General features: G+C 46.8%; 1 protein-coding gene across 9 annotated transcripts in view; it reads right to left on the reverse strand.

The window, feature by feature from the left end:
* The window catches only part of MIER1 (MIER1 transcriptional regulator), a 48,538-nt gene that overhangs the window by 13,142 nt on the left and 8,038 nt on the right, over positions 1-27,358 (reverse strand). For 3 of the 9 annotated variants that reach the window (XR_008462435.1, XM_054165187.1, XM_054165186.1), the window contains exons 2-5: positions 10,982-11,006; positions 9,260-9,405; positions 3,489-3,656; positions 310-442 (exon numbers count right to left, since the gene is read on the reverse strand). Coding sequence is in view for 8 of the 9 variants with exons in the window: in XM_054165186.1 (XP_054021161.1) it covers positions 310-442; positions 3,489-3,656; positions 9,260-9,405; positions 10,982-11,006 (472 nt within the window). In the remaining variant the exon portion in view is untranslated. The remainder of the gene's footprint in view (positions 1-309; positions 443-3,488; positions 3,657-9,259; positions 9,406-10,981; positions 11,007-27,358) is intronic. The other 6 variants (XM_054165189.1, XM_054165188.1, XM_054165191.1 and 3 more) reach the window with 3 other exon arrangements.

The raw sequence follows: 27,358 nt of genomic DNA on the forward strand, positions 1-27,358 counted from the left end.
TGCAAGACCAATTTTTAAAGACAGTAACAGAGAAAATGGTTGATCTATAAAGCTGGTGATGGTATCCCATGTGGAATTCTAGTACCCTTCAGCTTCTACTTTCTCCTTAAGTTGGACTCTCACTTTCTTTCAAGGAGACACTAACCTAGTGTGAACAAGTCTGGTCATGATCTGTAACTACATTTCCTACGGTGGACCTACAGGAAGGCTGGGAATGGAATGTTTAGAAGGGCTTGCAGGGATAGGACCAGTGGTTTGAAGCTGGAGCAGGGTACCTTTATGTTGGACATCAGGAGGAATTTTACCTACTTGTGTCAAAATATTTACATCGACGAGGGCGAATTATCTCCTGTGGATCTTGAGAAGCAACAGATGGTGCTGGGTCATCATTAGATGATTGGGTCTCATCTTCCTGACCTGATGAATCTTTTATGGTCTCCTCCTTAAATGTAACAAAGCAAACAGCAGATCAGTGATCCCTTCTATGTGACAATATTTTGGCCCCACTTGGCCCCACTCAGATAAAAGACATTTAGGTCCGATATATTGACATGAAGCGACTGTGACAGGACAAGGGGCAGTGGGCACAAACTGGAACCCAGGAGGTTCCATCTGATGAGGAGGAGAAAATTCTTTGTTGTGAGGGTGCTGGAGCCCTGGAGCAGGCTGCCCAGAGAGGTTGTGGAGTCTCCTTGTCTGGAAAGCTTCCAGACCCATCTGGGCATTGTGATGCTGGGCAAGCTGCTGTGGGTGCCCCTGCTTTAGCAAGGGGGTTGGACTGGATGATCTCCAGGGGTCCCTTCTAACACCACCATGTTGGGATTCTGTGTATAGACTGTGGCCTGTCCAGACTGAGCCACAACAAAGCCGTAAATACAGCAGATTATTTATTGACCAGGACTTCAAGCACATCGATTTAACCCTCACTCCAACACAGAAAACAGAAATATGAACCAGAGTGAAATATCACAGTAAGCTTTTAATTCAGTCAAGCAAAGCCTTGGCAGTTTGCATTTCATTTCATTTAACTTTAAAATTTTACTCTGCTCTTTAAAAGCCTTCCTTATGAATTTTCAATAAAAAGGGGGGGAATTATCATACTGGCTATATTTGCCTCAGTCAAATAGAAATCATAGAACCCCAGAATCCCAGCAAAGTGGGGGTTAGAAGGGACCTCTGGAGATCATCCAGTCCACTCCCCCTGCTAAAGGAGGGGCACCCACAGCAGCTTGCCCAGGATCACAGTAGCCAGCTGGCTTTGGAAGCTCTACAGACAAGCAGACTCCACAGCCTCTCTGGGCAGGCTGCTCCAGGGCTCCAGCACCCTCACAAAAAAGAATTTTCTCCTCCTATTCAGGCAGAACCTCCTGGGTTCCAGTTTGTGCCCACTGCCCCTTGTCCTGGGGGTGGCCAACACTGAGAAGAGTCTGGCCCCATCTTCTTTTTCCCCACACATCCTGTATCTCTTGCTGAGCATTAAGCAGATCCCCTCTCAGGCTGCTTTTCTGCAGGCTCAACAGGCTGAGAGACCTGCGGCTTTCTTCCTCACACAGATGCTCTGGGACGCTCAGCATCTGCAATCTCTCCAGTAGTTCCCGGTCTCTCTTGAACTGGGGAGCCCAAAACTGGACCCAATACTTCCATAAACATCCATGTCAATATGTGGCCATCAATGACATCAAGTTATAAAAAACTCAAAAACTAGAAGTTCCTCTATTAAGAGATGACAACCCACAAGACTTTTTAATGAACCAGAAGGAATGATTACAATTAAGGCAGATTAACTTGATAAAAGGTTAAAAATAGCTCAGTGCTCTCTGTTCAATGCATACTGTCAATACCTTTTGTGTGTTTCATGGCTATGTTGGCAGCACGCACACTTGGTAGCTCTAACACAGAAGCATTAGGCACATGTTGACGTGCACCTTCAGCAGCAAGCAGAGTATTATCACATGCATAGCTTAGAGCAGATTAAAAATAGAAAGCAGCTAAGTGCAGCCCAGCTAAATAAGCTGTGGAGAAAGATGAGTGCTGGCAGAGAAAGCCTGAATGATTTAAACAATTATTCCACCCCCACCGATGATGTTGCTGCCCCTCAACTAAGAGCTTGGGAGCACTTCAGAGCTCTCAGCCCTGCTCTCTGAGGCAAACCCTTCTAACAGGTCAGCTGCCTGGCTTTGAGACCAGTCCTCCCCACCACTTTTAGTCCAAACACACCAAATCTGGGGTAGAAGAGGTTAACCCACTCTTCTAACTCAACCACAGTGCTAACTCACTAACCCACCGGTTGTATCTGACTGGGAAACAACTGGGGTTCTGCATGCTCCAAAGGGCAAGGGTCCTTAGAGCTGCATTTCAGTGCCTGAAGGGGACCTACAGGAAGGCTGGGGAGGGACTGTTCAGAAGGGCCTGTGGTGATAGCACAAGGGGCAATGGTTTGCAACTGGAGCAAGGGAGATTTAGGTTGGGCAGTATACCACATAGAATCATAGAATGGTAGGGCTTGGAAGGGACCTCTGCAGATCATCCAGTCCAACCCCCCTGCTGAAGCAGGGGCACCCACAGCAGTTTGCCCAGGATCACAATGCCCAGCTGGATTTGGAAGCTCTCCAGAGAAGGAGACTACACAACCTCTCTTAGCAGCCTGCTCCAGAGCTCCAGCACCCTCACACAAAAAAAGTTTCTCCTCCTCACCTTCTGGGTTCCCCTTTGTGCCCACTGCCCTTTGTCCTGTCACTGAGCACCACTGACAAGACTCTGGCCCCATCCTCTTGCCCCCCACAGATCCTTCAGCACTTGCTGAGCATTGAGAAGATCCCCTCTCAACTGCTCTGGGCAGTGTGGAGATATAGGCAGATAATTCAGAATAAACCTCAGCAGAAAGGGTTCAGGGCACAAAGCACCTGAAATCAGCTCTGTTACGAATCACTTCTGCCATACCTGGCATCCTGAATGGTTGTCTAGGACAGAATGGTACTGAGAGCTTCAGTTCTGGGCTCCCCATTTCAAGAAGGGCAAGGAGTTGCTGGAGAGGCTACAGTAAAGGGTTATAAAGATGCTGAGGGGACTGGAACATCTCTGATGAGGAAAGGCTGAGACAATTTAGGCTTTCTACTCTGGAAAAGAGCAGCCTGAGGGGGATCTCATCAGTGCTGATCAACGCTTCAAGGGTGGGTGTCAGGAGGATGGGACCAGGCTTTTTTCAGTGCGGCCAGTGACAGGACAAGGGGTAACAGGCACAAACTTGAACATAGGAAGTTCCATCTAAACCTGAGCAGGAACTTAAGGGTGATGGAGCCTGGAGCGGGCTGCCCAAGAGGGTGGTGGAGTCTCCATCTTTGGAGACATTCCAAACCCACCTGGACGTCGCCCTGTGTGACCTTCTTTAGGTGACCCTGCCTTAGCAGCGAGGTTGGGCTCAATGATCTCCAGAGGTCCCTTCCAACCCCTCCCATTCTGTAAATCTCTGAATCAGTGTCAACACTTACTTTGTTTTCACCACTACAGCCACTGTTGTCATCATTATCAACATCATCATCATCTTCTCCCTCCTCCTCTTCCTCTTCTTCCTCCTCATCCTCCTCATCTTCTTGGAGCGGCATGGTACCATCGTAGCCGTATCGGCTGAGCAGCTCCTGGATTGGCATATCACTTTCCTGCCAAACAGAGTAGGAGATTTGAACACAAACATTGCACATCCCACATCTGCTCTGCAGCTTCAAGCTGCCAACTTCAAACACAACACACCAAAACGAGATGGAGGATGGTCATGTAGCCTGAGAATGGCCCCTCCATCGTCAAACGGGATGCTCAAATTCCAAAGTTTTGGCTCCCAAGAGAGATTTGTTGGGTTTTATGCAGGGGAACTCTTGATTTCCCAATACAGCAGACCTCATGTACCAAACACCTCCCAGAGGGGCCACAAAGCTCTTTAAAAGGGCACCTAAAGGTAGTATGCCCCATCCCTCTCTTAGTGCTTCTCTGCTGCTGTGTTAGCACAACACAAGCACCGCAAGGCGGCAGGTGAGGTCTGGTTCTATCATTCCCCTTCAGCACACAGCACAGACATGCTCCTGATAATCTTGATATTCCTTTTACTGCCCCAAAGCTACCTGGAAAACTGCAGTATTGCATACATATTTGTGGAAAATCCAGGTAAAACATGTCAGCAGCAACTGCTTTACAGACAGCTGAGAGAAGGACAAATTATACAGGCAGGAATTTGTCCTAGGCAAGGCAGTGACTCCTGCAACACCTCCAAAAATTCATAAAATCACAGAATGGTTTGTGCTGGAAGGGACCTTAAAGACCACCAAGGCTCCAACCCCCAGGGAAACTCCCTACCAGATCAGGTTGTTCGAGGCCCCACCCAACCTAGCTTTGAACACTTCCAGGCTTGGAGCCTCTGCAATTTCTCTGCACAATCTGTTCCAGTGCCTCACTACCTTCACAGAGAAGAATTTCTTCCTAAAGTCTCATCTAAATCCAGCTTCTTCCAGTTTAAAGCCATCACCCTACAAAGTTTATCACATGGCTGAAGAATCTCTCCTACAAAGACAGGCTGAGAGAGTTGGGGGTTTTCAGCCTGGAGAAAAGGAGGCTGACCTTCTGGCTCTCTACAACTTCCTGAAAGGAGGCTGGAGCCAGGTGGGGTTTGATACTTTCTCCCAAGGAACAAGTGACAGGACACAGGAAATGGCCCTCAAATTTCACCAGGGGACGTTTAGTTCGGACATGAGGAATGATTTCTTCCTCAAAAGGGCTGTCAAGGCCTGGCCAGGCTGCCCAGAGCAGTGGTGGAGTCTCCATCCCTGGAGGGGTTTCAAAGCTGTGGAGGTGTGGTGCTGAGGGACATGGTTTAGTGGCGACCTGGCAGTGCTGGGTTGGACTTGGTGACATTAAAGGTATTTGCCAACCCAAACCATTCTGTGATTCTATGAGACAAGAGACAGGGACAAGAGGCAGCAAACACAATTTGGAATTGTGGAAACTGGCTTTTCTTTTTAATTTCTTCATTTATTACCCTGAGAGTGGACTGGACAAGTCCCTTGGAGCAAAGCACTGAACTACAAAACCTTCAGAGGTCCCTTCTAATGTTGAACATTTTATCATTCTTTGAAATGTAACAGAAATGCTGAGTCTAGATCGCTGCATTTCCTGCTTCACTGTAGTCATTTGCACAACCTGGTGTAGTGAAGGTGGTCCTGCCTGTGGCAGGGGACTGGAGCTAAATTATCATCAAGGTCCCTTCCAACCCAAACCAGTCTGTCATTCTATGGTTAATAACAGGAAATGGATTGTAACTCATGGATTTAAAGAAGATGTGAAATGAGGAGAAGGCAGAACTGTGTCACAAGGAAAACAGAGAAGGTAAATAAGCCCAAATGGACATGCTTCTAACTGAGGAGCAACCACTGAGATGAGCACACAGAAGGTCTGAAAGACCAAACATGCTTCTCACATTAAATGAAGTGTGCAACACTGCCACAGACCTCATGGACATGACAGCCAGAGGTTAAAAACCAAATGGACAGAACCACAGGAGGAGGAAAACCAGAAGACTGGCAGGTATTATGTACAAAGAGACATCATTTTCACAGCCTGAACTGCACCCTGCTAGCAGCTGGATGGAGCCTTTGGGAGAAGCACTGCAACCTTCTGTAATTTGTTGACAATAACTGGAATTCTAGTCCTAGCTCTGCTGACAACTCTTTGTGCTATGGAAATAATTTCACCTGCATCTCCATTTCACAGATTGCACTGGGTTGGAAGGGACCCTCAGAGGTCGTCTTGTCCAACTCCCCTGCAGTCAGCAAGGACACCTCCCTCCAACTAGATCAGGCTGCACCCAGGACCACATGAAGTTTGCCTCTGCCTTAAGAATGAAGGTGCTCCACTAAAGTATTATAGAGTATTAGAAAACATTCTTGAACCCCTGTGAGCAGTCAGGCATTGGAACAGGCTGCCCATGGAAGTGGTGGGGTCACTAACCCTGTGGGTGCTCAAGAAACACGTGGACATGGCACTTTGGGGCATGTCTTAGTGGCCATGGTGGTCTTAGGATGAAGGTAGGACTTAATGTTTTTCTAACCTAAACAACTCTATGATTCTTTAGTGCAGTTCTGCTCTCAGGGAACTCTTTTGTCCTACACTAGTGCAGCACAGAGGGTGACTTTGGCTCTCTAAGCACAGGTATGCTGCTGCTAGGCAAAAACCTACACACAGAGAAACACAAGACACTGCTCAGCCCCAAGCACTAACACATTCCAGATTCAAGCCATGAGTAGAAAACAGCCTCAGTGTATTTTGATGACAGCCAGGAGTTCAATTATTAAGGTTCAAAACCTCCTTTGCAAAATCTGACTGCCACCTCATCTCTGAAGGAGCAGAACTAGGAAACCAGGTGGGGGAAATCTGAAACAATACCTGTGAATGTGGGGGATAAGAAAAAAAGAGTAGCCCGCTGGTGTCCAGCAAGATCCTGCTGGCATGGAAACACCTGAAACTCAGTCAAAACCTGACCTACAGGTCACACACTGACCATGAGATTCTCTGCCAAAGCATTCTGCTGAGGAGAGCAGCACCTGGATGAGGGCACAGAGCGCACTGTCAGCAAGTTTGCTGATGACATGAAACTAGGAGTGGCTGACACCTCCTCAGGCTGTGTTGCCATTCAGTAAGACCTGGACAGGCTGGAGAGTTGGGATGGGAGAAACTGAATGAAATACAAGGGCCAGTGCAGAGTCTTAACATCTTCCATCTGGGAAAGAACAACACCATGGACCAGCAGAGGTTGGGGACTGACCTGCTGGAGACCAACATCGGGAAAGGGACCTTTGAGTCCTGGTGGACAGGATGACCGTGAGCCACCAATGTACCCACGTGGCCAAGAAGGCCAATGGCATCCTGGGGTATATTAGAAGTGGTGGGGTGAGTAGATCAAGGGAGGTTCTCCCCCTCTTCTGCACTGGTGAGGCCACATCTGAAACACTGTTTCCAGTTCAAGAAAAACCTTAGGGAACTGCTTGAAAGAGTCCAGTGCAGAGCCATAAAGATGCTGAAGGGAGTGGATCAGCTCCCTTGTGAGGAAAGGCTGAGGGAGCTGGGGCTCTTTAGCTTGGAGAAGAAGAGACTAAGGGATGGCCTCACTCATGTTTAAAAAGATGTGAAGGCCAGCGTGGGGAAGACAGAACCAGGCTCTGCTCAGTGATATCCAGCAATAGGTAAGGGGCAGTGGGTGCAAGCTGGAGCAGAGGAGGTTCCACATGAACATAAGGAAAAACTTTTACATCATGAGGTTGACAGAGCCCTGGATGCATCCCTGTCTAACCTTCTTTAGGTGGTCCTGCTCTGGCAGGGGGGTTGGACTCAATGATCTTTCAAGGTCCCTTCCAAACCCTAACATTCTGTGATGGAGCGACCCAAATGCAAGTTAGACTGTTGCTCACTGTCCTGACCACAAAAGGGCTGACACATGGAGAAAGGACAAACTTCTAGCCATGAAGAAATAAAGTGATGGCTGAAATACAGCTAGGCACAAAGCATGACATGATGACACAACCAGCTGTTGACTCTTCACAAAATATGAGTGAAAACCACCCCACAGTTTCAATTTCAAATGACATGCATGCAGAGCTCCACTTCTCATCTCGTCTAGATGAAGCATATTTAGATTCACACACTATTTATTTCTCTTTATATTTAACCATTTAATCAAACCTGAAATTGCCCAGAAAGGATCATTGCCACCTCAAATGCAGGTTTAAGTACACTAAATTAATTTAAAGTCATATTGGAATAACCACTTAGAATGAATAGGATTTGCACATCAAATATGCAGCTGGGATTCATTAATGATCTTTTCAGGAAGGATTTCAGATCACAGTAGCTAAATTGCTTATAATGAACCTAGTTTGGAGTTTAAGAGTATTCCTGCCTGAGAACTAATTTAAGACAATACAGAAGTGTCAGCAGAACCTCAAAATGACAAATAATTCTTATCTTCAATTATTTCAGATGTACATTTTAAGATTTATTTATCACTGCTAACAATAATTGTGAATTCTGACACCAGCTCTTTGTGTCGTGAAAATCTTTTCACCTGCATCTTCCTCTGCTTTAAAAATGAAGATGCTCCACTAACGTGTTGCTGGGTGAAGATGAGCCAGTGGGTGCCCCAATAGCCAAGAAGGCCACTAGCATCCTGGCTTGGATGAGCAACAGTGTGGCCAGCAGGACCAGGGCAGTGATTGTTTCCCTGGACTCGGCAGTGGTGAGGCCACACCTCAAATCCTGGCTTTAGTTTTGCATCCCTCAATCCAGGAAGGACATTGAGGGGCTGCACCACATTCAGAGAAGGACAACAAGCTGGTGAAGGGTCTACAGAAGAGATCTGGTGAGGAGCAGCTGAGGGAACTGGGGCTGTTCAGCTCAGAGAAAAGGAGACTGAGGGGAGACCTTCTGGCTCTCAACTCCCTGAAAGGAGGCTGGAACCAGGTGGGAGTTGGTTTCTTCTCTCAAGGAACAAGTCATAGAACAAGAGGAAATGGCCTCAAGTTGCACCAGGGGAGGCATAGGTGGGATATCAGAAGAAACCTCTTCACTGAAAGGGTTCTCAAAAACTGGATCAGTCTGCCCAGGCAGATGGCTGAATTCCCATCCCTGGAGGGGTTTCAAAGAGGCTGAGATGGTGCTGAGGGACATGGCTTATCACCAGCCTTGGTAGAGTTAGAGAATGGTTGGTACTGATGACCTTAAAGGTCTTTCCCAACCCAAACAATTCTGTGATTCTACAATGTTTGGATAAAAATGCCAAAGAAATGTAAAATTATGGGATTGTAAAGAAACAGTGCAACTCCAAACGCCCAAATCAACACTGGAATACCCAGGTTTAGTCAGGGCATGGTTTAGCTGGTATTAGCTCTAGATTACAAATCCTACACCAGTATACAGATGCAAGAAGAGACTAACCAAGCAGGAATTGGACATGATTAAGTATTTATGCCCCAGCTGCCTTTTCCCAGTTCTGCAGAACTCATCCCTTTTCCCCCCATCTATATTATTTGCCTATTAGTGGTTGTTGGGTTGTTTTTGGTTGGTTGGGTGGGTGTTTGTTGGTTGGGTTGTTTTTTTTTTGGGGGGGGGGGGGGGGGGGGGTGGGTTTTATTTAATTTCAAAATAGAAGGGAGAAAAACCTGCAGATGTTTTGTGTGAGACTGTGGCCTGTGGTTATGTTTTATGACTATTTAAGGCTACCTACCCTGTTAAGATCCTCTATTTCAGAACTGAAGTTTGTTTCTCCTTCCATCATTTCCTCCTCTTCTAATGTCCGTTCATCATCAAAGTCATGCACCAGCATATCAGCTGATGGATCAAATTCATGGTCATCAGATGTTGCTGAACCTCCTGATAGAAAACATTTTAAAGAATGTTTTGAGTTAGATCATGGCCTTGTAGAGTTTAAGGTTTTATTGTGGTGACATTTTAATATTCAGATTATATTCAGAAATTAAAATAGCCTCTAAATCCCTCAAGCATTTATCTGGGGAAAGTCAATCTCAGAGCTGTCCTTTGGGTAGTAAGGAAATAAAGGACCAGGAGATAGTGTTTAACCAGTTCTCTAAACACTTTCTCTCTGGACAGAGGGCTCCTAGTTAAGTGTTTGCAAAACCTGGGTTTGAAGACTTAATTCTTAATAATCCTCAGTTAAGAGTTCTGCTAGGAGGAGAAATCCTCATAAAATACAAACTCAGGCCAGTTGTTTCCTTTCTACTTAGGAGGCTTTCTTGTTGACACAACTAATGACTCTTCCATAATTTAAACCTGAAGGAAGCTTCAGGGTTATGCAGATTTTATTTAGGATGCAGAATCCTTAAGTTTTATTTTTTTCCCATGCCTCTTGTTTTTTTGTTGTTTTGTTGTTGTTTTTCTCTTTCCTTGCCCCAGCTCTTTGTCAAGTAGCCTGGTTAAGATTTTTGTGACAATGAGAAATAAAGGAATGGATGAATGGTTGGGCAGATGCAGCAGTTTGTGGCAATCCAGCAATACCTGAATTCTAATTCTAGCCCTGCGAGTCCACTTGTCTTCAGGGATGATTTCAATCTCCTTTTTCAAAGCTTGATTTCAATTTCACTTTCCAAAGCTTTCCACAGCTTTCCAAGGCTGTGCCCATGCTAAGGGTGTGTGAGAGAGGGGGTGGCTCTAAAGGCTTAACTGCAGTTGGAAGTGTTCAAGCAACTGATTGTTTCTCTGAAGGAAATTAAGAGCTCAGGAGACAAGAGCAGCCCAGCTAAAGGAACTACTGGGAAGCTTTTCCACTTGTAGAATGCCAAAAGCCTTGGAAATAAATAACACTAAGTACAGCGCAGACAAAAAAACCACCCACCCCAGACACTCATAATTTACACTTAAGCTGACCGCTGGACAGCCAGTAGCTTTGGGATGCTGGAATATTAGAAAATAACCAGATTTCAACCCCAAAATCATTAAATCCCTCATCTTTTTAGTATGCCAATCAATAAAAAAATAAAATAATTGTTTTCTTGTTGGTTTATGCACAAAAAAAGGTCCAGCAATGTTGGGTTTATTAACTGGGAGCACACCATGCCTTAACTGTTGTGTCTTTTTAACCCCACCAAGTTAGAAGTTTCAACTTCCAGCCATGGCTAGAAGGATGGTAGCCATACTGCTGGGTGAAATAGTCCCTTCCACACCCCCAGCATTATATGACACTGTGCTCCTTTGGACAAAACCATTCCCAGCTGTGCCTTTATGCAGCTTTACAAAGAATCATCTTTCCTTGGGTTTGTTTTTTTTTGCTGTTCAGATGCTTGTGCTGGAACAAACTGGAGGAGAGCAGGGACTACTTCAACCAGGAATGTCACTAGCCAACTCAACTTATATCCTGGAAGAGATGAGCAAAAATAACCTCTGAAGGGTGCCCTTTCCCCTTGTAAGTTTAGGAAACATTAAAAATAGTTACCTGGGCTTGCAGACTCAACAGAAGGCTAAAAAAGAAAACACAGGAGATTAAATTTTTGGTTGCTGTGTTGAACCTGTGATACAAACTCAATTTCGTCATTCAGCTGACACAAAGCAAGTCACTGCAAGTACAAATAAAGCCCCACGGACACACTTGAAGCAATTCCAGGCAAACAATATTCATTTTCTTCTTGATGTTTCAATAGTGCTGCATTGTTTCAGCAAGAGAAAAAATGGGAAGAGCTGCCCATTTCATGATGAAAGGAATGAATGGATGAAGATACAAAAAGAAAGCAAAGCAATTCGTTCTGGAAATGGTATTAGAGTTCCAGAGGCAACTTAGTAGGGCTAAAACTGGGGCTATATTAAGACTCATCGCTCCAAGAAGGACACTGGGGTGCTGGAGCAGGTCCAGAGAAGGGCAACAAAGCTGATGAAGGATCTGGGGAACAGGGCTGGTGAAGAGTAGCTGAGGTAACTGGAATTGGTCAGCCTGGAGAAAAAGAGACTGAAGGGAGACCTTCTGGCTCTCTACAACTTCCTGAAAGGAGGTTGGAGCCAGGTGGGGGTTGTTCTCTTCTCTCCAAAGCACAAGTGATAGTACAAGAGGAAAAGGCCTTAAGTTGCCGCAGAAAAGGTTGAGGTTGGGTGCGAGGAACAATTTCTTCCCCCAAAGGGTTGTCAAGGCCTGGAACAGGCTGCCCAGGGCAGTGGTGAAGTCCCCATCCCTGGAGGGGTTTCAAAGCTGTGGAGATGTGGTGCTGAGGGGCATGGGTTAGTGGTGAGCTGGCAGTGCTGGGATAAGAGTTGGACTCTTGGACATCTTCACCAACCTCCATGATTCTATGATTCTGTTGCTGGATTGGGCAATAATGCCTTCTCTCCACACATCTGCTCATTTCCAGCTCTCCCATTCTGAGGAGTAGCTGTAGAGGTGGGTTGTGGTTTTTAACACACACAGAGCTCTGGTCTAGCTCCAGGTATTAAATCTCCTTGTCCATGAGCAAGGTGCAGGCCAGATTACAGTTTGTAAATGGCAAATTAGAGTGGAAACAGACCTGAAGCAAAATTATCCTTCCTCTCTGTACTGTGCAACACACAAGTTCCCTGCTCTTTGAGGTGGACACTCTTATAAGGTGCTCACAAACCACCACAAGAATTCCTCATGGAACAAATGGAAAAAAAAGCCATTTAATCAGTCTCTAACCCAGCTGTGAGGAAGAAAACTCTACAAAAAATTACTTTCCAAGGCAGACTTTCTTTCCGAGTGCATTCAGAACACAAATTAATACAATCACAGACTCCAAACCAAATATGTTCTTTGAAATCTAGAAACAAGATGAGGCATCCACAACAGTCTTTATGTAAGAGACATCCTTTTGTCTACCATATTTGGTAACCTTACATTCATAATCAGAACAAACATCTTCTTTCATAAAATTCTGCTTTCCCTTGCTTAGACCTTCGCCAGTCTTCAGCCTCCTGGGATGGAATTTGCATGGCAGACATGCAAACCTCATTTGTTTGGAAAATTCAAGCAAATCTTTAAGTCCTTTCAGAAAGAGACCAAAAAAAATGTTGGGGTGTTTTCCATATTAGGAAGAGTAATTTTTTTAAATATTTCAGAGAGCTGCAGGACCCCCTTTGTCCTGCTCACCTTCTGGGAACTGTGCTCAAGGAACTGCAAAATCTGTGCAGCTCAAAATTAAACCTTTGATTTAATTATTATGTTTAATACTGTTTTCATTTGGTTTAATAGTGTTAAAAACTGGTAAATTTAAACCAGTAAACTGGGAAATTTGAACTCAGGTGAAAACTTGTACTATTACTCCATGATTTTCTAAAGCATTTGCCTTCTTGTCACGGTGTCACAAGCCACATCCACCCTAAACACTTGGCCCAGTGAAGCAAAAATTCAAATAGAAAAGTTCTCTGTAATTATAGAGTTCTTTTGTACCAGGAGATCTTCAAAATGAAAAGAAACAAACCCTCCTAGGAATCAATGACCAAAATTCACTGAGGTGTCTGCCTACCCTGCATCAGAGGATACAATGTAGACATGAAAACTCAACATTATTTCTGCTTGACATGGGCAAATACATCTACCTCGAATATTTGCCTGAAGGGTGGAAATAAAAAGAAACAACAAGTTTTGCTCTCCTCACATACAGCCTAAAGAAAACACAGAACTGATACCATGCCTTCAGGTGTAGACACTACAGTCCCTTTCACCCATGTTTACTCATTCTGCAATCCCAGCATGGTAGGGGGTTAGAAGGGACCTCTGGAGATCATCCAGTCCAAAACCCCTGCTAAAGCAGGGGCACCCACAGCAGCTTGCCCAGGATCACAATGCCCAGCTGGCTTTGGAATCTCTCCAGATAAGGAGATTCCACAGCCTCTCTGGGCAGCCTGCTCCAGGGCTCCAGCACCCTCACAACAAAGGAGTTTTTCCTGGTCAGTTGGAACCTTCTGGGTTCCAGTTTGTGCTCTTTGCCCCTTGTCCCGCCACTGAGCACCACCGAGAAGAGTCTGGCCCCATACTCTTGCCCTGCACGAGTCCTTTAGCTCTTCCTGAGCATTTATCAGATTCCCTCTGAGGCTGCTCTTCTGCAGGCTCAACAGCCCCAGGTCTCTCAGCCTTTCCTCCTCACAGAGATGCTCCAGGACCCTCTGCATCTTTGTAGCTGCTGTACCTTCTCCAGTAGTTACCTGTCTCCTGAACGGGGGAGCCCAGAACTCCAGTTGGCTCCTTCTGGGGAGCCAAGTATTCCAGAGGTGGACTCAGCGGGGCAGAGAACCTCTCTCGACCTGCTGTCCACACTCTTCTTGATGCATCCCAGGAGCCCACTGGCAAGCTTCTCTCTAACCTAACCCTAACACCATTGGTAGGGCTAAATAACCCACCCTGCCTCCCCATTATTTTTGGTGTACCAGAGGCATATTGAGGGGGGCTCAGCTGGGAAAGAGTTGCTGTATTTATAGATCAGCAGTGCTAGTCTCAGCTCTGCAGTGCTAATCCACCAGGAATTCCAGCTGGCCCAGTCACAGGGCAGGTGGAGTCTCTCCATGTCAATCCACCTGCTTGACTGGAGTGAAGTTCTGGGGAAAGGGCTCAAGTCAAAAAGAGAGAAAGAAAGAAAAAAAGTAAGTGAGTCAGGGATAACAAGAATGCCAGAAGGACTGAATCATTTTGGTTGGAAAAGATCTTTGGTAATCACTTGGGAGGCAAGGAAACAGGACTGGATAATCAGTAATTGTCTTGGAACAACTCTTTAATAATAGAAACATTAAGGCTGGAGAAGAGCTCCAAGATCATTGAGTGCAACTCATAGGCCAGCACTGCCAGCTCACCACTAAACCATGCCCCTCAACACCACATCTCCACAACCCTGAAATCCCTCCAGGGATGGGGACTCCACCACTGCTCTGGGCAGCCTGGGCCAGGCCTTGACAACCCTTTGGGGGAAGAAATTGTTTCTCATGTCCAATGTGAATCTCCCCTGGTGCAACTTGAGGCCATTTCCTTTTGTCCTATAGCTTGTTTCTTGGGAGAAGAGACTGCCTCCGCCTTATTCCAGTCTCCTTTCAAGTGGTATGCAGGAGCAGAACTTTTCAACTCTACTGGGCCTAGTGCTGGACTCACCAGTTTCAAGACAATGACAGAATGAAGCAACTCCAGCACAACAAGGGGCCACAAAGGTGACCAAGAGACTGGATGATCTGACATAGAAGGAGAGGCTGAGAGCCCGGGTTGCTCAGCCTGGAGAAGAGGTGGCTCAGGACATTCTCAACCATGTGCATAAACATTTGATGGAAAGGTGTGGGAAGAGCGAATCACAGAATGCTGTGGGTTGGAAGTGGCCTTAAGATCATCTAGTTCCAACCCCCTTGCCATGGGTTAACTGGTGTCCTCTCAGTGGCATCCACTGACAAGTCAATGGGCAGAAACTGGAATACATTTATACACAAGGAAAAGCTAAGAGTGATGGGACACATTGCCCAAAGAGGTTATGATGTCTGCACTGGAGGTGTTGAAAACCAGACTGGCAACAGTCCTGGACAAGCTGCTGTGGGTGCCCCTGCTTTAGCAGGAAGGCTGGACTGGATGATCTCCAGAGGTCCCTTCCAACCTCTACCCCACTCTGAGCAATGAGTTGGTATTGCTTACCTCTAGATGCCCCTTCCAGCTCCAATACCTGATAACTAAATGCTCCCGTAAACACATTGCAATGGAGTCTACCAGAAGGAAGCATTTTTCCTGTTGAGCAAGGACACAAAACCATAGTGGAGCACAGAAAGATCTGTAAAAGCCAGGCAGGCTTTAAGGAACAAAGTTCAGCTTTCAGCATTCAGTCCTTTGCTACAGGCTTGTCCTCACAAGGTTCAGTAAGGACAAGTACTGAGTTCTGCACCTGAGGAGAAACACCACCAGGCACCAGCACAGACTAGGGGTCATCTTACTGGAAAGCAACTCCATGAAGAAAGACCTTGGAGTCCTGGTGGACAGCAAATCATCCATGAGACAGCAATGCACCCTATGGCCAAGAAGGCCAATGGCATACTGGGGTGCATCAAGAAGAGTGTGTCCAGCCCCTGGAGCACTGTGTGCAGTTCTGGGCTCTCCAGTTCAAGAGAGACAGGGATCTACTGGAGAGAGTCCAGTGAAAAGCTGCAAGGATAATTTCAGGACTTGAACATCTCTCCTATGAAGAAAGACTGAGAGACCTGGGGCTGTTTAGTCCTGAGTAGGCTGAGGGGGGATCTTATTAATGCCTACAAATATGTGAGGGATGGGTGTCAAGATGAAGGCTCTTTTTGGTGGTGCCCAGTGGTAGGACAAGGAACAACAGGTACAAGCTGGAACACAGGAAGTTCCACCTCAACATGAGGAGACACTTCTTTGCTGTAACAGTGCTGGAGCCCTGGACCAGGCTGCCCAGTGAGGTTGTGGAACGTCCTTCTCTAGAGATCTTCAAAATCCATCTGGATGCATTCCTGTGTGATGTGTGACCTTCCCTACATGATCCTGATTTAGTAGGGGCAATGGACTCCATCTCTAGAGGTCCCTTCTAACCCCTACCATTCTGTGACTTCACAGATGGCTTTCAGGAGAACAGTCTTTGGGTCTCTCTGTTCCTTTCTTCCAATCTTAGCCACATCTACTTCATCTGCCCTACTTTGTGGATGACCATCTCTGCCTTTCCTACATTTCTAGTCTAAGTGATGCACTGTCAATCATTTTCTGCCTTCTATTTCTAGCTAGATTCAGTGTCACATTACAACTCATCTGTATTAACAGCCAGCTGCTGCCAAAAGTAGTAGCCTGACCTCTTCCTACCACTCCCATGTGCTTCTGCCACTTGTGTCAGGCCCAGCAATGCGTGCTGGTCCAGCAAAGCAACTTCAAAGAACACTAACACTGGTTTTCCATCGCATCAGTCAGCCAAAGTTCTACACCTTGGGCCTCTGCAATTGCCGGATGTGCTGCAAATGATCTCAAGCTTGAAGGCAGACACAAGGAGAAGGCTGTGTGGCAGGAGATCAGAAATAACAATCTCTTAGCATTACACGTAAGGTGAAAGAGGGGTCTAGAGCACAGCAGCTGAATAACCCCAGTTCCCTCAGCTTGAAGAAAAGGAGGACAAGGGGAGACCACCTGGCTCTGTACCACTCTGACAGGCAGCTGGAACCAGGTGGGGGTTGGTCTCTTCTCCCAAAGAACAAGTCATAAGACAAGAGAAAACAGCCTCAAGTCAGACATGAGGAACATATTTCCCAAAAGGGTTGTCAAGGCCTGTCCCAGGCTGTCCAGTGATGGAGTTCCTATCCCTGGAGGGACTGAAAAGCCATGGAAATGTGGGACTGAGGGACATGGTTTAGCAGTGACCTTAACAGTTGGACTCCACAACCTTAAAGGTCTCTTCCAACCAAAACCACTCTGTGATTTCATGATTAAAGAGCTGTTTCAAGACAATTACTGATTATCCAACCCTAGTTTCTTGCCTCCAAGTGGTGGCCACTGTGAACAGGACAGAGCAGATGGTTTTGAGGGCATTTGCTTATGAAGATTTCCTGACAAGAGTTGTAGCCCTATGATCTTCGTTGGTATCATCAGATCCATGCCAATGTAACAGGAATTCCCGTGAAGAAGGGCACTCCTCTACATCACGCTTTTGGTCTCCTGCAGCAGCAATTCACAAAACCCCTTTTTTGCCTCAAGGACACTCATGGGAACAAAGAGCTGCTACCTGTAGAAAGAGAAAGGTATCCAAGGCCCAGCAAAGAACTATGAAATACTTACAACATATGGGCTGACATTCAAATTGTTCTATGCACAGCATCAGCAGATAAGAGAGCAGAGAACATTTGTAGTGGGGTCAGAAAGATGAAATACCATTTATAAGCCTCTAACTCATGGACAAGCAAGAAAAACTCAATGGAGCAAGGGAGTGCTGTATGGATACACCACTGCACACATCTTGAAAGAAATAGCAGCTCAGTAGTAGGAAGAATACAAAGTGCATGGTGAAGAGAAAAAGACACAGCAACAGCACCTCAGGCTTGGTGGCACTGGCAGACTCTGCCACTGTTTATATTGCATGTGCATTTTTATGAGTCTTGGGAAGGAGATACAGAGGAGGTGTTTTCAGAAGGTTAGTGACACACAAAGCAATAACTGAGCCAGAAGATGGTACCCAATGTATTCTCCAGGGTGTGGAGATGGGAATAAATGGAGCTGAAGTTGGCCAGGGTCTTCCAGACAGCTTTAGACTGTCAAGTGATGACTCTAGCAGACAAATCAGACAGCAAAACGCCCAGATTCAGTGCTACTCTGACAACACAATCCCACTGGAGGCTAGGATGTGTGTATGACAGAAGTGAAATGGCACAGGAAAAAATGACCTGGCATCATAAAAGGTTTATTGAATGCAAAGAGCCTTCAGAATACAATAGTTTTGCACAATGTAATTTTGAAGCCACCACCTCAGAAGCACTTCAGAATGCTGTCAGGCAATAACCACCTGTGCACACTGGCAGGAAGTTGTTCTGCCTTATTCCAGTGTTTTCCAGCTGCTTGGACTGGAATGAGAAACTGTAAAATGTGAAAGATGAGGTAAAGCACCAAACTCTTATCTTTAGATTCCTCCTACAGCCTGTAAAAAAAACATCTGAACACAGCTGAGAGGACACCACAATATCCCTGCTACTTCAAGAAGTTCAACCAAGGCAAGAGTAGGGTCCTGCACCTGAGGATCAATAACCCCCTGCACCAGGTCAGGTGAGAGGTGACCTGCTGAAAAGCAGCTGTGTGGAGAAAGACCTGGCAGTGATGGTGGACAAGTTCACCATGAGGCTGCAATGGGTCCTAGTGGCCAGGGTAGCAAATGGTGTCCTGGGGTGCATGAAGAAGAGTGTGGCCAGCAGGGTGAGGAAAGTTCTACTTCCTCCTCTTCTCTGTCATGGTAAGGCCACATCTGGAGTACTGGGTCCAGCTCTGGGATCCCCAGGTCAAGAGAGACAGGAAACTACTGGAGAGAGTCCAGTGAAAGCTCCATAGATGCTGTGGGGCCTGGAACATGTCTATGGGACTATTAAGCCTGCAGAAGAGCAGCCTGAGAGGGCACCTGATCAATGCTCAGCAAGAGCTAAAGGACCCATGTGGGGCAAGAGGATGGGGCCAGACTGTTGTCAGTGGTGCCCAGTGACAGGACAAGGGGCAAAGGGTACAAACTGGAACCCAGGAGGTTCCATCTGAATAGGAGGAGAAACTTCATCATTGTGAAGGTGCTGGAGCCCCCATGTAGGCTGCCCAGAGAGGTTGTGGAGTCTCTGCTTGTCTGGAGAGCTTCCAAAGCCAGCTGGCCATTGTGATCCTGGGCAAGCTGCTGTGGGCACCCCTGCTATAGCAGTGGGGTTAGACTGGATGATCTCCAGGGGTTGCTTCCAACCTCTACCATGCTGGGACTCTGTGATAAATCCAGTGGTGTACGTGCTAGCATCTTCAATATTGTTTAATAGAATCAATTAATAATAAACCAGCTTCAAACCAGCAGTATCTACAGCCTCTACAAGCCAATGACAAATCCACATCCTGTTCAAATTTACTCAGTTCTCTCTAACAGCCCTTGAAGCATTACATAAATCAGTTAAAAACTGAAATTTAGTTTTGTCTGTATTGATAGCAATAAACCTGACAAATTAATCAAGCACATGCTCAGGTCTTTTGTACTCTGCCACCCAAGGTAACTTTTGGGTTGTAGTTGCTGTGCTTTTGAGGCAGAAAATACTGAAATATTAAAGCTGGTAACAAAACCTTAAAATGCAGCAGCACTGCCTGTTATGTAACAGCACAAAGAATGAAGCTGGAGCAGTGGGGACAGGGCATTTCCTCACCACCACACACGCATGTGGCTTCCTCAGCACCAAAGCTTCACTGCACTAAGCAAATTAAATTAGTGACCTGCAAGCAGAAATGTGCAGTCTGCTCATCACAACTCACAATCATTCCCAAAATCAAGGTATAGTGACATGTGCTGGGTTACACCCATCCTGGTGTGGCGAGGCAGAAGGTTGTGAGAGCCCTGCTTCCCCCAGGGGACAACAGAAACCTGATCCAGGTGGACTTGGCTGCCCCCTCCCAGGAGGAGGGGTCCCCCCGAGTCTCAGTTCGTCTGTTCCTCTCCCCCTTCCGGACCAGCAAGACTATAAAGGGGAGGACATGGCAGCCACCTCTCTCTTTGCTCCTGCCTCACCTATCTGAAAGGACCAACAGCTGCTGCTGGCCTCCTGGTTCTGCCACATGGTCAGGCCTGATCTTCTCCCTGCCTCATCCATGCTCCTCTAGAGGACTGAAATCCACATACACCAAGGGAGATACAAGGCCATCCAAATTTGGTTCTGTGTATTTTCCTGTTCATCCTTATTCCTTACCCTTGTAAATCCTCCCTGTTATTGCTATACATATATATAGTTAAAAAAATTTACTTCTCCTACTTCCAAACCAACTCCAGATTATTTTTTGGTAGATTTACCTCCAGTCTCTTCAGGGGCAGGGGGAGAATTTCTGTTTCTTGCTACCATCTGAGCTCTTAAACTCCAGTTAAGGCTCAAACCACTACAATATGTTGGTGCTCCAATGTGGGGCGTGAAAAATAGTATTTTATTTGGAAAGTAATACTTTGTTTGGAAAGAAAGGATTGGAAGTAGAGATGTGAATTTTGAAGATTCTTATGTTCCAAGCTTTTGCATGGGTTTTTGGCTGGGTCTTTTGGACCCATATCTATAAACTAATACCTTATCATGTGGTTTGGTTAATGATAGAGATGCTGCTTGACTAGATAAAAACTTTACCAATGCAGTTGGGCATGTACCTCTTAAATTCTATGAATTTCATCAGCAGTGGTAACTTCTCTGACACAGAGAATTTTTCTGAATCAGGCTATGAAACTAACCGCGTAGATAAAAATGTCTTTGAGGGGAAATTGCATTTATATAACTATATGTTCTATTTTTTTACATGTAATACTTATAGTAGCATTCACTCTGGCCATGCAGGGAGGGGGAAGGTGCTAACCCATTAAGAACTCTACAATGGGGACAATGGGCAGAGGGACAATGGGCACGATACAGACCTTTGTAAGCTCTGATAGCCGAGGGGTGGGATGTTGTGAACACTGTAAGCACTGTGTAAACAGGGACACAAAGAGGGAGGGGTCAGGGTGTACTGAGTGCTACCCAGCAAAAAGGGCTGCCCCTCTCAGCCTCAGCCCCAAACACAAGGTTTGCCCCACCACCGGCAGTTCCCCACTTAACCCCTGATGCTCCGGCCCATATATTTTCTCTAGCATCTGTCACCACACACAGGAAGAAGATGCAAAAATCACCTCCAAACACAGATGGTGAGGAAGGCACGTCGGCAGGACCCAGCACATTGCAGAACCCACAGGTGGATGAGGATGACTCGGATCAGGAGATAATAACTACTACATCTCTGGCCAGAAAGGAATTAAGGCGAACTCGCCTGGATTACGCACAGAAAGAGGGTGAGACAATACTAAACTGCGCCCTGAGATGTTGGGATGGGGGTGCTGACACGGTAGACCTGGATGAGAGGAAGGCGAAGCTTTTAGGCTGTCTCATGATGCCAGTTTGGACAAAGAGTCAGTAAAACTCGATGGAACACACACTTTCTGGGCCTGGATCCTCAATGCCATAAAGACCCAGTACCGCTCAAAAGACAACCTGTCCTGGGCCCCAATTAGATGGACAGCTATGGAACAGGGCATACAGTATCTGAGACAGATGGCTGTGCTGGAATTAATTTATGGAGACAGCCAGCTCCCCTTGGACCCAGATGAGGTGCCCATGAAACGGTCCCTCATAAAGAAACCCACCCAGGGTGCCCCTCAAAAACATGCACAGACACTAGGAGGGATGCGCCAGACTGGAGAGGATGGAAGTCCTAAAACTGTCTGTGAATTTGCTAGCGACTTTGAGGGAATATGAGGACAGTGTAAATCAGAGACCCATAATATCAGCCATAGAAACTATGACTAAAGAGCTTAAGGCCTCCCTGTTTGAACTGAAAAAAGGGAATGAAACCTTCTTTTCCCCTTCTCCTTCAGAATGGGTCCGTGTTTCAGCAATCAGGAATAGGCATCCTCCTCCTAGGCGATCACCCCAAGCTAATCAGGGGATGTCAAGGGGAGGATTCTCTGTGACCACAGGGAAAACATGGGACACCTGGCATGGCCAACCTACCTCTGCCCTTGGGAACAGAGTGTGGGAACTGCAAGGTGGCCACAATGGGGATAACTTGCCCAGGAGAAAGGCTGCCCCAGTTTCCCAGAGGGATCCCTTTTGCTCAAGAAACCCTTCTCCTAGTAACACAGGACCCTGTGACAAGTGTGGGCATCGCCGCCAGCATTAGGGGTACCCTACCTCCAGCCAGGTGGAGGCCAGGGACAAGAGAGTGTACTGGGATGTTTATGTGAAATGGCCTGGCACGGAGCTCTGGTGGACACAGGGGCCCAATGCACCCTGATACCATCGAGGTACAAAGAGGCTGAGCCCATAAGCATTCAGGGAGTCACGGGGGGCTCACCAGATTTGACTGTACTGCAGGCTGAGATAAGCCTGACTGGGAATGAGTGGGGAAAGCACACCATAGTGACTGGTTCAGATGCACCTTGCATTCTTGGCATTGACTTTCTGTGGGAGGGATGTTTTAAGGACCCTAGGGGGCACAAGTGGGCATTTGGGGTAGCAGCTGTAGATACTGCAGGCAAAGAACAGCTGTCTACCATGCCCAAACTGTCGGATGACCCCTCCATAGTGGGCAGCCATAAGGTGCAGGATTTGAAGTTACCTATTGCCTCTTGCATAGCACATCACAGGCAATACAGGACCAACAGAGACTCTCTGCACCCCATACACCAACTGATTCGACAACTGGAGAGCCAGAAGGTGATCAACAAAACTCATGCACCCTTCAACAGCCCGATATGTGGAAGGCAAATGGGGAATGAAGATTGACTGTGGCCTGAATGAAGTGACTCCTCCAATCAGCCAGAGAGATCCAGTTTCTGGGAGTCTGATGGCCAAGATGGCTGTCGCCACATCCCTCAGGAGGTGGTGAATAAGGTGGCCACTCTATGTGCAACCCACTAGTAAGAAAGAGACACAATCTTTTTTGGGTCTTGTGGGCTTCTGGAAAATGCACATTCTTGTGTACAGTCACATTGTGAAACCTCTCTTCCACGTAACACAGAAGAAAAATAATTTTGTATGGGGACCTGAGCAGCAGGTAGCATTTGACCAGACAAAACAAGAGGTGGTCCATGCTATGGCTCTGGGACCTGTTCGAACTGGACCAGAGATTAAGAATGTGCTGTACACCGCAGCCAGTGAGAGTGGTCCTACACGGAGCTTGTGGCAGAAAGCTTCTGGTGAAACAAGGGGCAGGCCCCTAGGTTTCTGGAGTAAAGGGTACAAAGGATCTGAGGCCAACTACATTGCAGCAGCAAAGGAAATCCTAGCTGCCTATGAGGGAGTCCGAGCTGCTTCTGAGGTAATTGGGACTGAGTCACCACTCTTTTTAGCTCCAAGGCTTCCAGTCCTGACATGGATGTTTAAAGGGAGAAGCTCAACTCCACATTGTGCCATAGATGCCACCTGGAGTAAATGGATGGCCCTGATAACTTGGGGAGCTTCAAATGCCCTGGCATAGTGGAAGCTGGCCAGAGGGTGCTGACTTTGGAATGCCACCAGAGCAGACAGTGACCTGTGCCAAGGAGGCTCCCCCATATAATGATCTCCCTGACAATGAGAAGGGCTATGTTCTATTTACAGATGGATCTTGCCAGCTTGTAGGGAGCAAGCAAAGATGGAAGGCAACTGTCTGGAGCCCAAAAAGGCAAGCGGTGGAAGCAAGGGATGGAGAAGACAAATCCAGTGAGTACGCAGAGGTAAAAGCTGTCCAGCTGGCCCTGGATATAGCAGAAAAGGAGAACTGGCCAGTGCTTTACCTCTATACTGACTCCTGGATGGTAGCCAATGCCTTGTGGGGATGGCTGAAAGAATGGAAAAAGAATGGATGGCAGAGAAAAGGGAAGCCTGTTTGGGCTGACCTGTGGCAAGACATCGCTGCCCATCTGGACAGGCTGCCAATAAAGGTGTGACACATCAATGAACACATCCCCAAGAACAGCCACTGAGGAACACAAGCACAACCACCAGGCAGATCTGGCTGCTAAAATCTCTCAACTAGACTTGGACTGTGAACAATAGGGTGAGCTATTCTTAGCTCACTGGGCCCATGACACTTCTGGCCACCAAGGAAGAGATGCCACATACTGGTGGACTCGGGACATATCAGTGGACATATCTATGGAGGCCATCTCACAGGTTATCTATGAGTGTGAAACCTGTGCTGCCATTAAGCAGGCTAAGCACATGAAACTTCTGTGGTATGGGGGGAGATGGTCAAAGTCTAAGCATGGAGAGGCCTGGCAGATCAACTACATCACCCTTCCTCAGTATCACAGTAGCAAACAGCATGTACTGACCATGGTAGAGGCAAGTACAGGGTGGCTGGAAACCTACCCAGCACTTCATGCCACTGCTTGTAACACCATCCTGGGCCTAGAGAGACACATCCTGTGGAGACATGGCACCCCAGAGAGGATTGACTCAGACAATGGAGCCCATTTCAAGAACCATTTCATAAGGGACTGGGCAAAAGACCATGGGACTGAGTGGATTTACCATATCCCGTATCATGCACCAGCTGTGGGGAAGCCAGCTACAATGGCTTGCTAAAGACCACCCTAAAAGCCATGGGGGGTTGAACCCTTAGGAACTGGGAAAAACACCTAGTTCAAGCCACTTGGTCAGTGAACAGCAGGGGATCTGTGAACTGAGCTAGCCCTGCCCAGTCCAACTTGCTGCAAACAGTGGATGGAGATGGAGTTGCCGTGATTTCTGAGAAAAACCTGCTGGGGAACTTGGTGTGGGTTTCCCCTGCCTCCGGTGGAGGCAGACCAACCCAAGGGGAGGTCTCTGCTGAGGGGCCTGGTCACACGTACTGGGTCATGCTAGAAACTGGGGACATTCAGCACATCCCACAGCAGAACGTAACTCTGGCTGAGAGGGGATGAACTCAGAGAGGTAACGCAGATCAATGTAATATAGTCACTGTATAATAGTTATAAGTTGTTCTAAGGTTTTTTCCCTCCTAGTTTAATACCAAGCTAGCATCCAGGATTCAACATGAACCTACCGCACACAAGCACAAATCCAGAGGATTTCTGCATCAGCTCACCTGCACTTGTTCCTGATGCCCTACAGCAAGACTGCTCCCAATTCTCCCCTTCAAAGACAAAGACAGTTTACTGGTTCCTGACTTTTCTCCACATCCTTGCCCAGCACAAGCAGCACCTGCATCAACCAGCACCAGAGAGAGAGAGACTGTCCTGAGACAGAGACAGCCAGGATAAAGAAGAACTTGCATCAAGAACTCTAATACCAGATTCTTCAGAAGTGGATAAAGGGACTGTGACAGGAAAGTGGAACAGAGGGGTGGACTGTGCTGGCTTACATCCTGCGGGACAGAGGGTTGCGAGAGCCCTGCTTCCCCCAGGGGAAAACAGAAACCTGATCCAGGTGGACTTGGCTGCCCCCTCCCAGGAGGAGGGGTCCCCCAGGGTCTGAGGTGGTCTGCTCCTCTCCCCCTTCCTGTCCAGCAAGACTATAAAGGGGAGGGCATGGCAGCCATCTCTCTCTTTGCTCCTGCCTCACCTATTTGAAAGGACCAACAGCCGCTGCTGGCCTCCTGGTTCTGCCACGTGGTCAGGCCTGATCTTCTCCCTGCCTCATCCATGCTTCTCTAGAGGACTGAAATCCACATACACCAAGGGAGATACAACGCCATCCAAATTTGGGTCTGTATATTTTCCTGATCATCCTTATTCCTTAGCCTTCTATATCCTCCCTGTTATTGCTATATATATATTTTGTTTTAAAAAAAAAATTACTTCTACTTCCAAACCGACTCCAGATTTATTTATTCTTGTAAAATTACCTCCAGTCTCTTCGGGGGCAGGGGGAGGATTTCTGGGTTGCTTGCTACCATCTGAGCTCTTAAACTCCAGTTAAGGCTCAAATCACTACATGACAGAATCCCAGAACTCAAGCATGGAAGGGACCTCTGGAGATCATTCAGTCCAAACCCCCTGCTAAAACAGGGGCACTCAGAAGCTTGACCAGGATCACAATGGCCAGCTGGGTTTGGAAGCTCTCCAGACAAGGAGACTCCACAACCTCTCTGGGCAGCCTGATCCAGGGCATCAGCACCCTCACACCAAACAAGTTTCTCCTCATCTTCATATGGAACCTCTTCAGCTCATATGAATACTACTCAAGAACTCCATGAAAGTGAAAGTCTGAATACATGTGGTTTTTACACTAACCCCACAGTTCAAACTGAGAACAGGAGCTCATCAGCTAAAAAAAAGCGTAAAAAGTACACCTCTGAACTACTGAAGTCTTATGGAGTGATTGTGGCAGCCATTTAATAAGCTCTCCAGTGAGCTAAATGATGGCCTGGGAATAAACAGCTAGTTAAAATGGTGAAGAAGAGCCTTTCCTCAAAAGGACATGTGTCACTTTTCAGGGTGTTTCACTGGAATGCTCACAGCTCCATTCTGTCCTGCTCACCCTAGGTTGTCTATCAAAATAACTCGTGGAACAATACAAGTTGAAGGCTGACCAGCTGAAAATCAGTTCTGTGAAAAAAGAATAGCATCCTAGAATGCATCAAAACGAATGTGGCCAATAGGTTGAAGGAGGTTCTCCTGCTCCTCTGCTCTGTCCCAGTGACAGCATGGCTGGAGTACTTGGTCCAGTTCTGGGATACCGAGTTCAACAGAGACAAGGAACTACTGTAGAGTCCAGGGAAGGCTCCAAAGATGCTGAGGAGTCTGGAGCATCTCTGTGAGGAGGAAAGGCTGAGAGACCTAGGGCTGTTGTGCCTGGAGAAGAGCAACCTGAGAGGGGATCTGACCAAAGCTCAGCAAGAGCTAAAGGACCTGTGAAGGGCAAGAGGATGGGGATAGACTCAGTGACAGGACAAGGGCCAGTGGGCACAAACTGGAACCCAGAAAGTTTCACCTGAACAGGAGAAGAAATTTTTGTGTGAGGATGCTGGAGCCCTGGATCAGGCTGCCCAGAGAGGTTGTGGTGCCTCCTTTTCTGGAGAGCTTCCAAACCCACATGGCCATTGTGATCCTGGGCAAACCACGGTGGGTGCCCCTGCTAAACTGCATGGCACCCAGAGGTCCCTTTCCAACCTCCAACATGCTGGGATTCTGGGATCCTAAGTCCCAAGAAGTAAACTCAAAAACATCAACAGTCTATCACAAAGAAGTCCACAAAACTCTATTACAACAGAAAACAAATCCCTTGTCTAGTTGAAAGGCATCCCAGCCCATGGCAGGGAGGTTGGCAGTAGATGATCTTGAGGTTCCTTCCAACCTAAACCATTCTATGAAAACCTCTTTTCTAATGTTAGAATTGCAGAATATTAACTGCTATTGTTTGCCCTTCAACAGCTTGTCAGGAAAACTGAGGGAACACAAGCAGTGACTCTACACAACCACTTTGGAGTTAATCCTCTCACCAAGGAGAGGAGATAATTGAATTCCCAGATCTACATTAAGTTCACAGACACATCTGTGAAGAATTCTAAAGAAAAAACAAACAAACAAAAATCCAAAAACTGTGACAAAATGAAATAAATCAAAAAATTGACAATCTAGTTAAAGCTGAGATCAAGTAAGACCAAAACAACAACAACAAAAATTAGTTGTGCTCAACA

Source organism: Dryobates pubescens, chromosome 11 (assembly GCF_014839835.1).
Source record: "Dryobates pubescens isolate bDryPub1 chromosome 11, bDryPub1.pri, whole genome shotgun sequence".
In the NCBI taxonomy this organism is placed as follows: Eukaryota; Metazoa; Chordata; class Aves; order Piciformes; family Picidae; genus Dryobates; species Dryobates pubescens.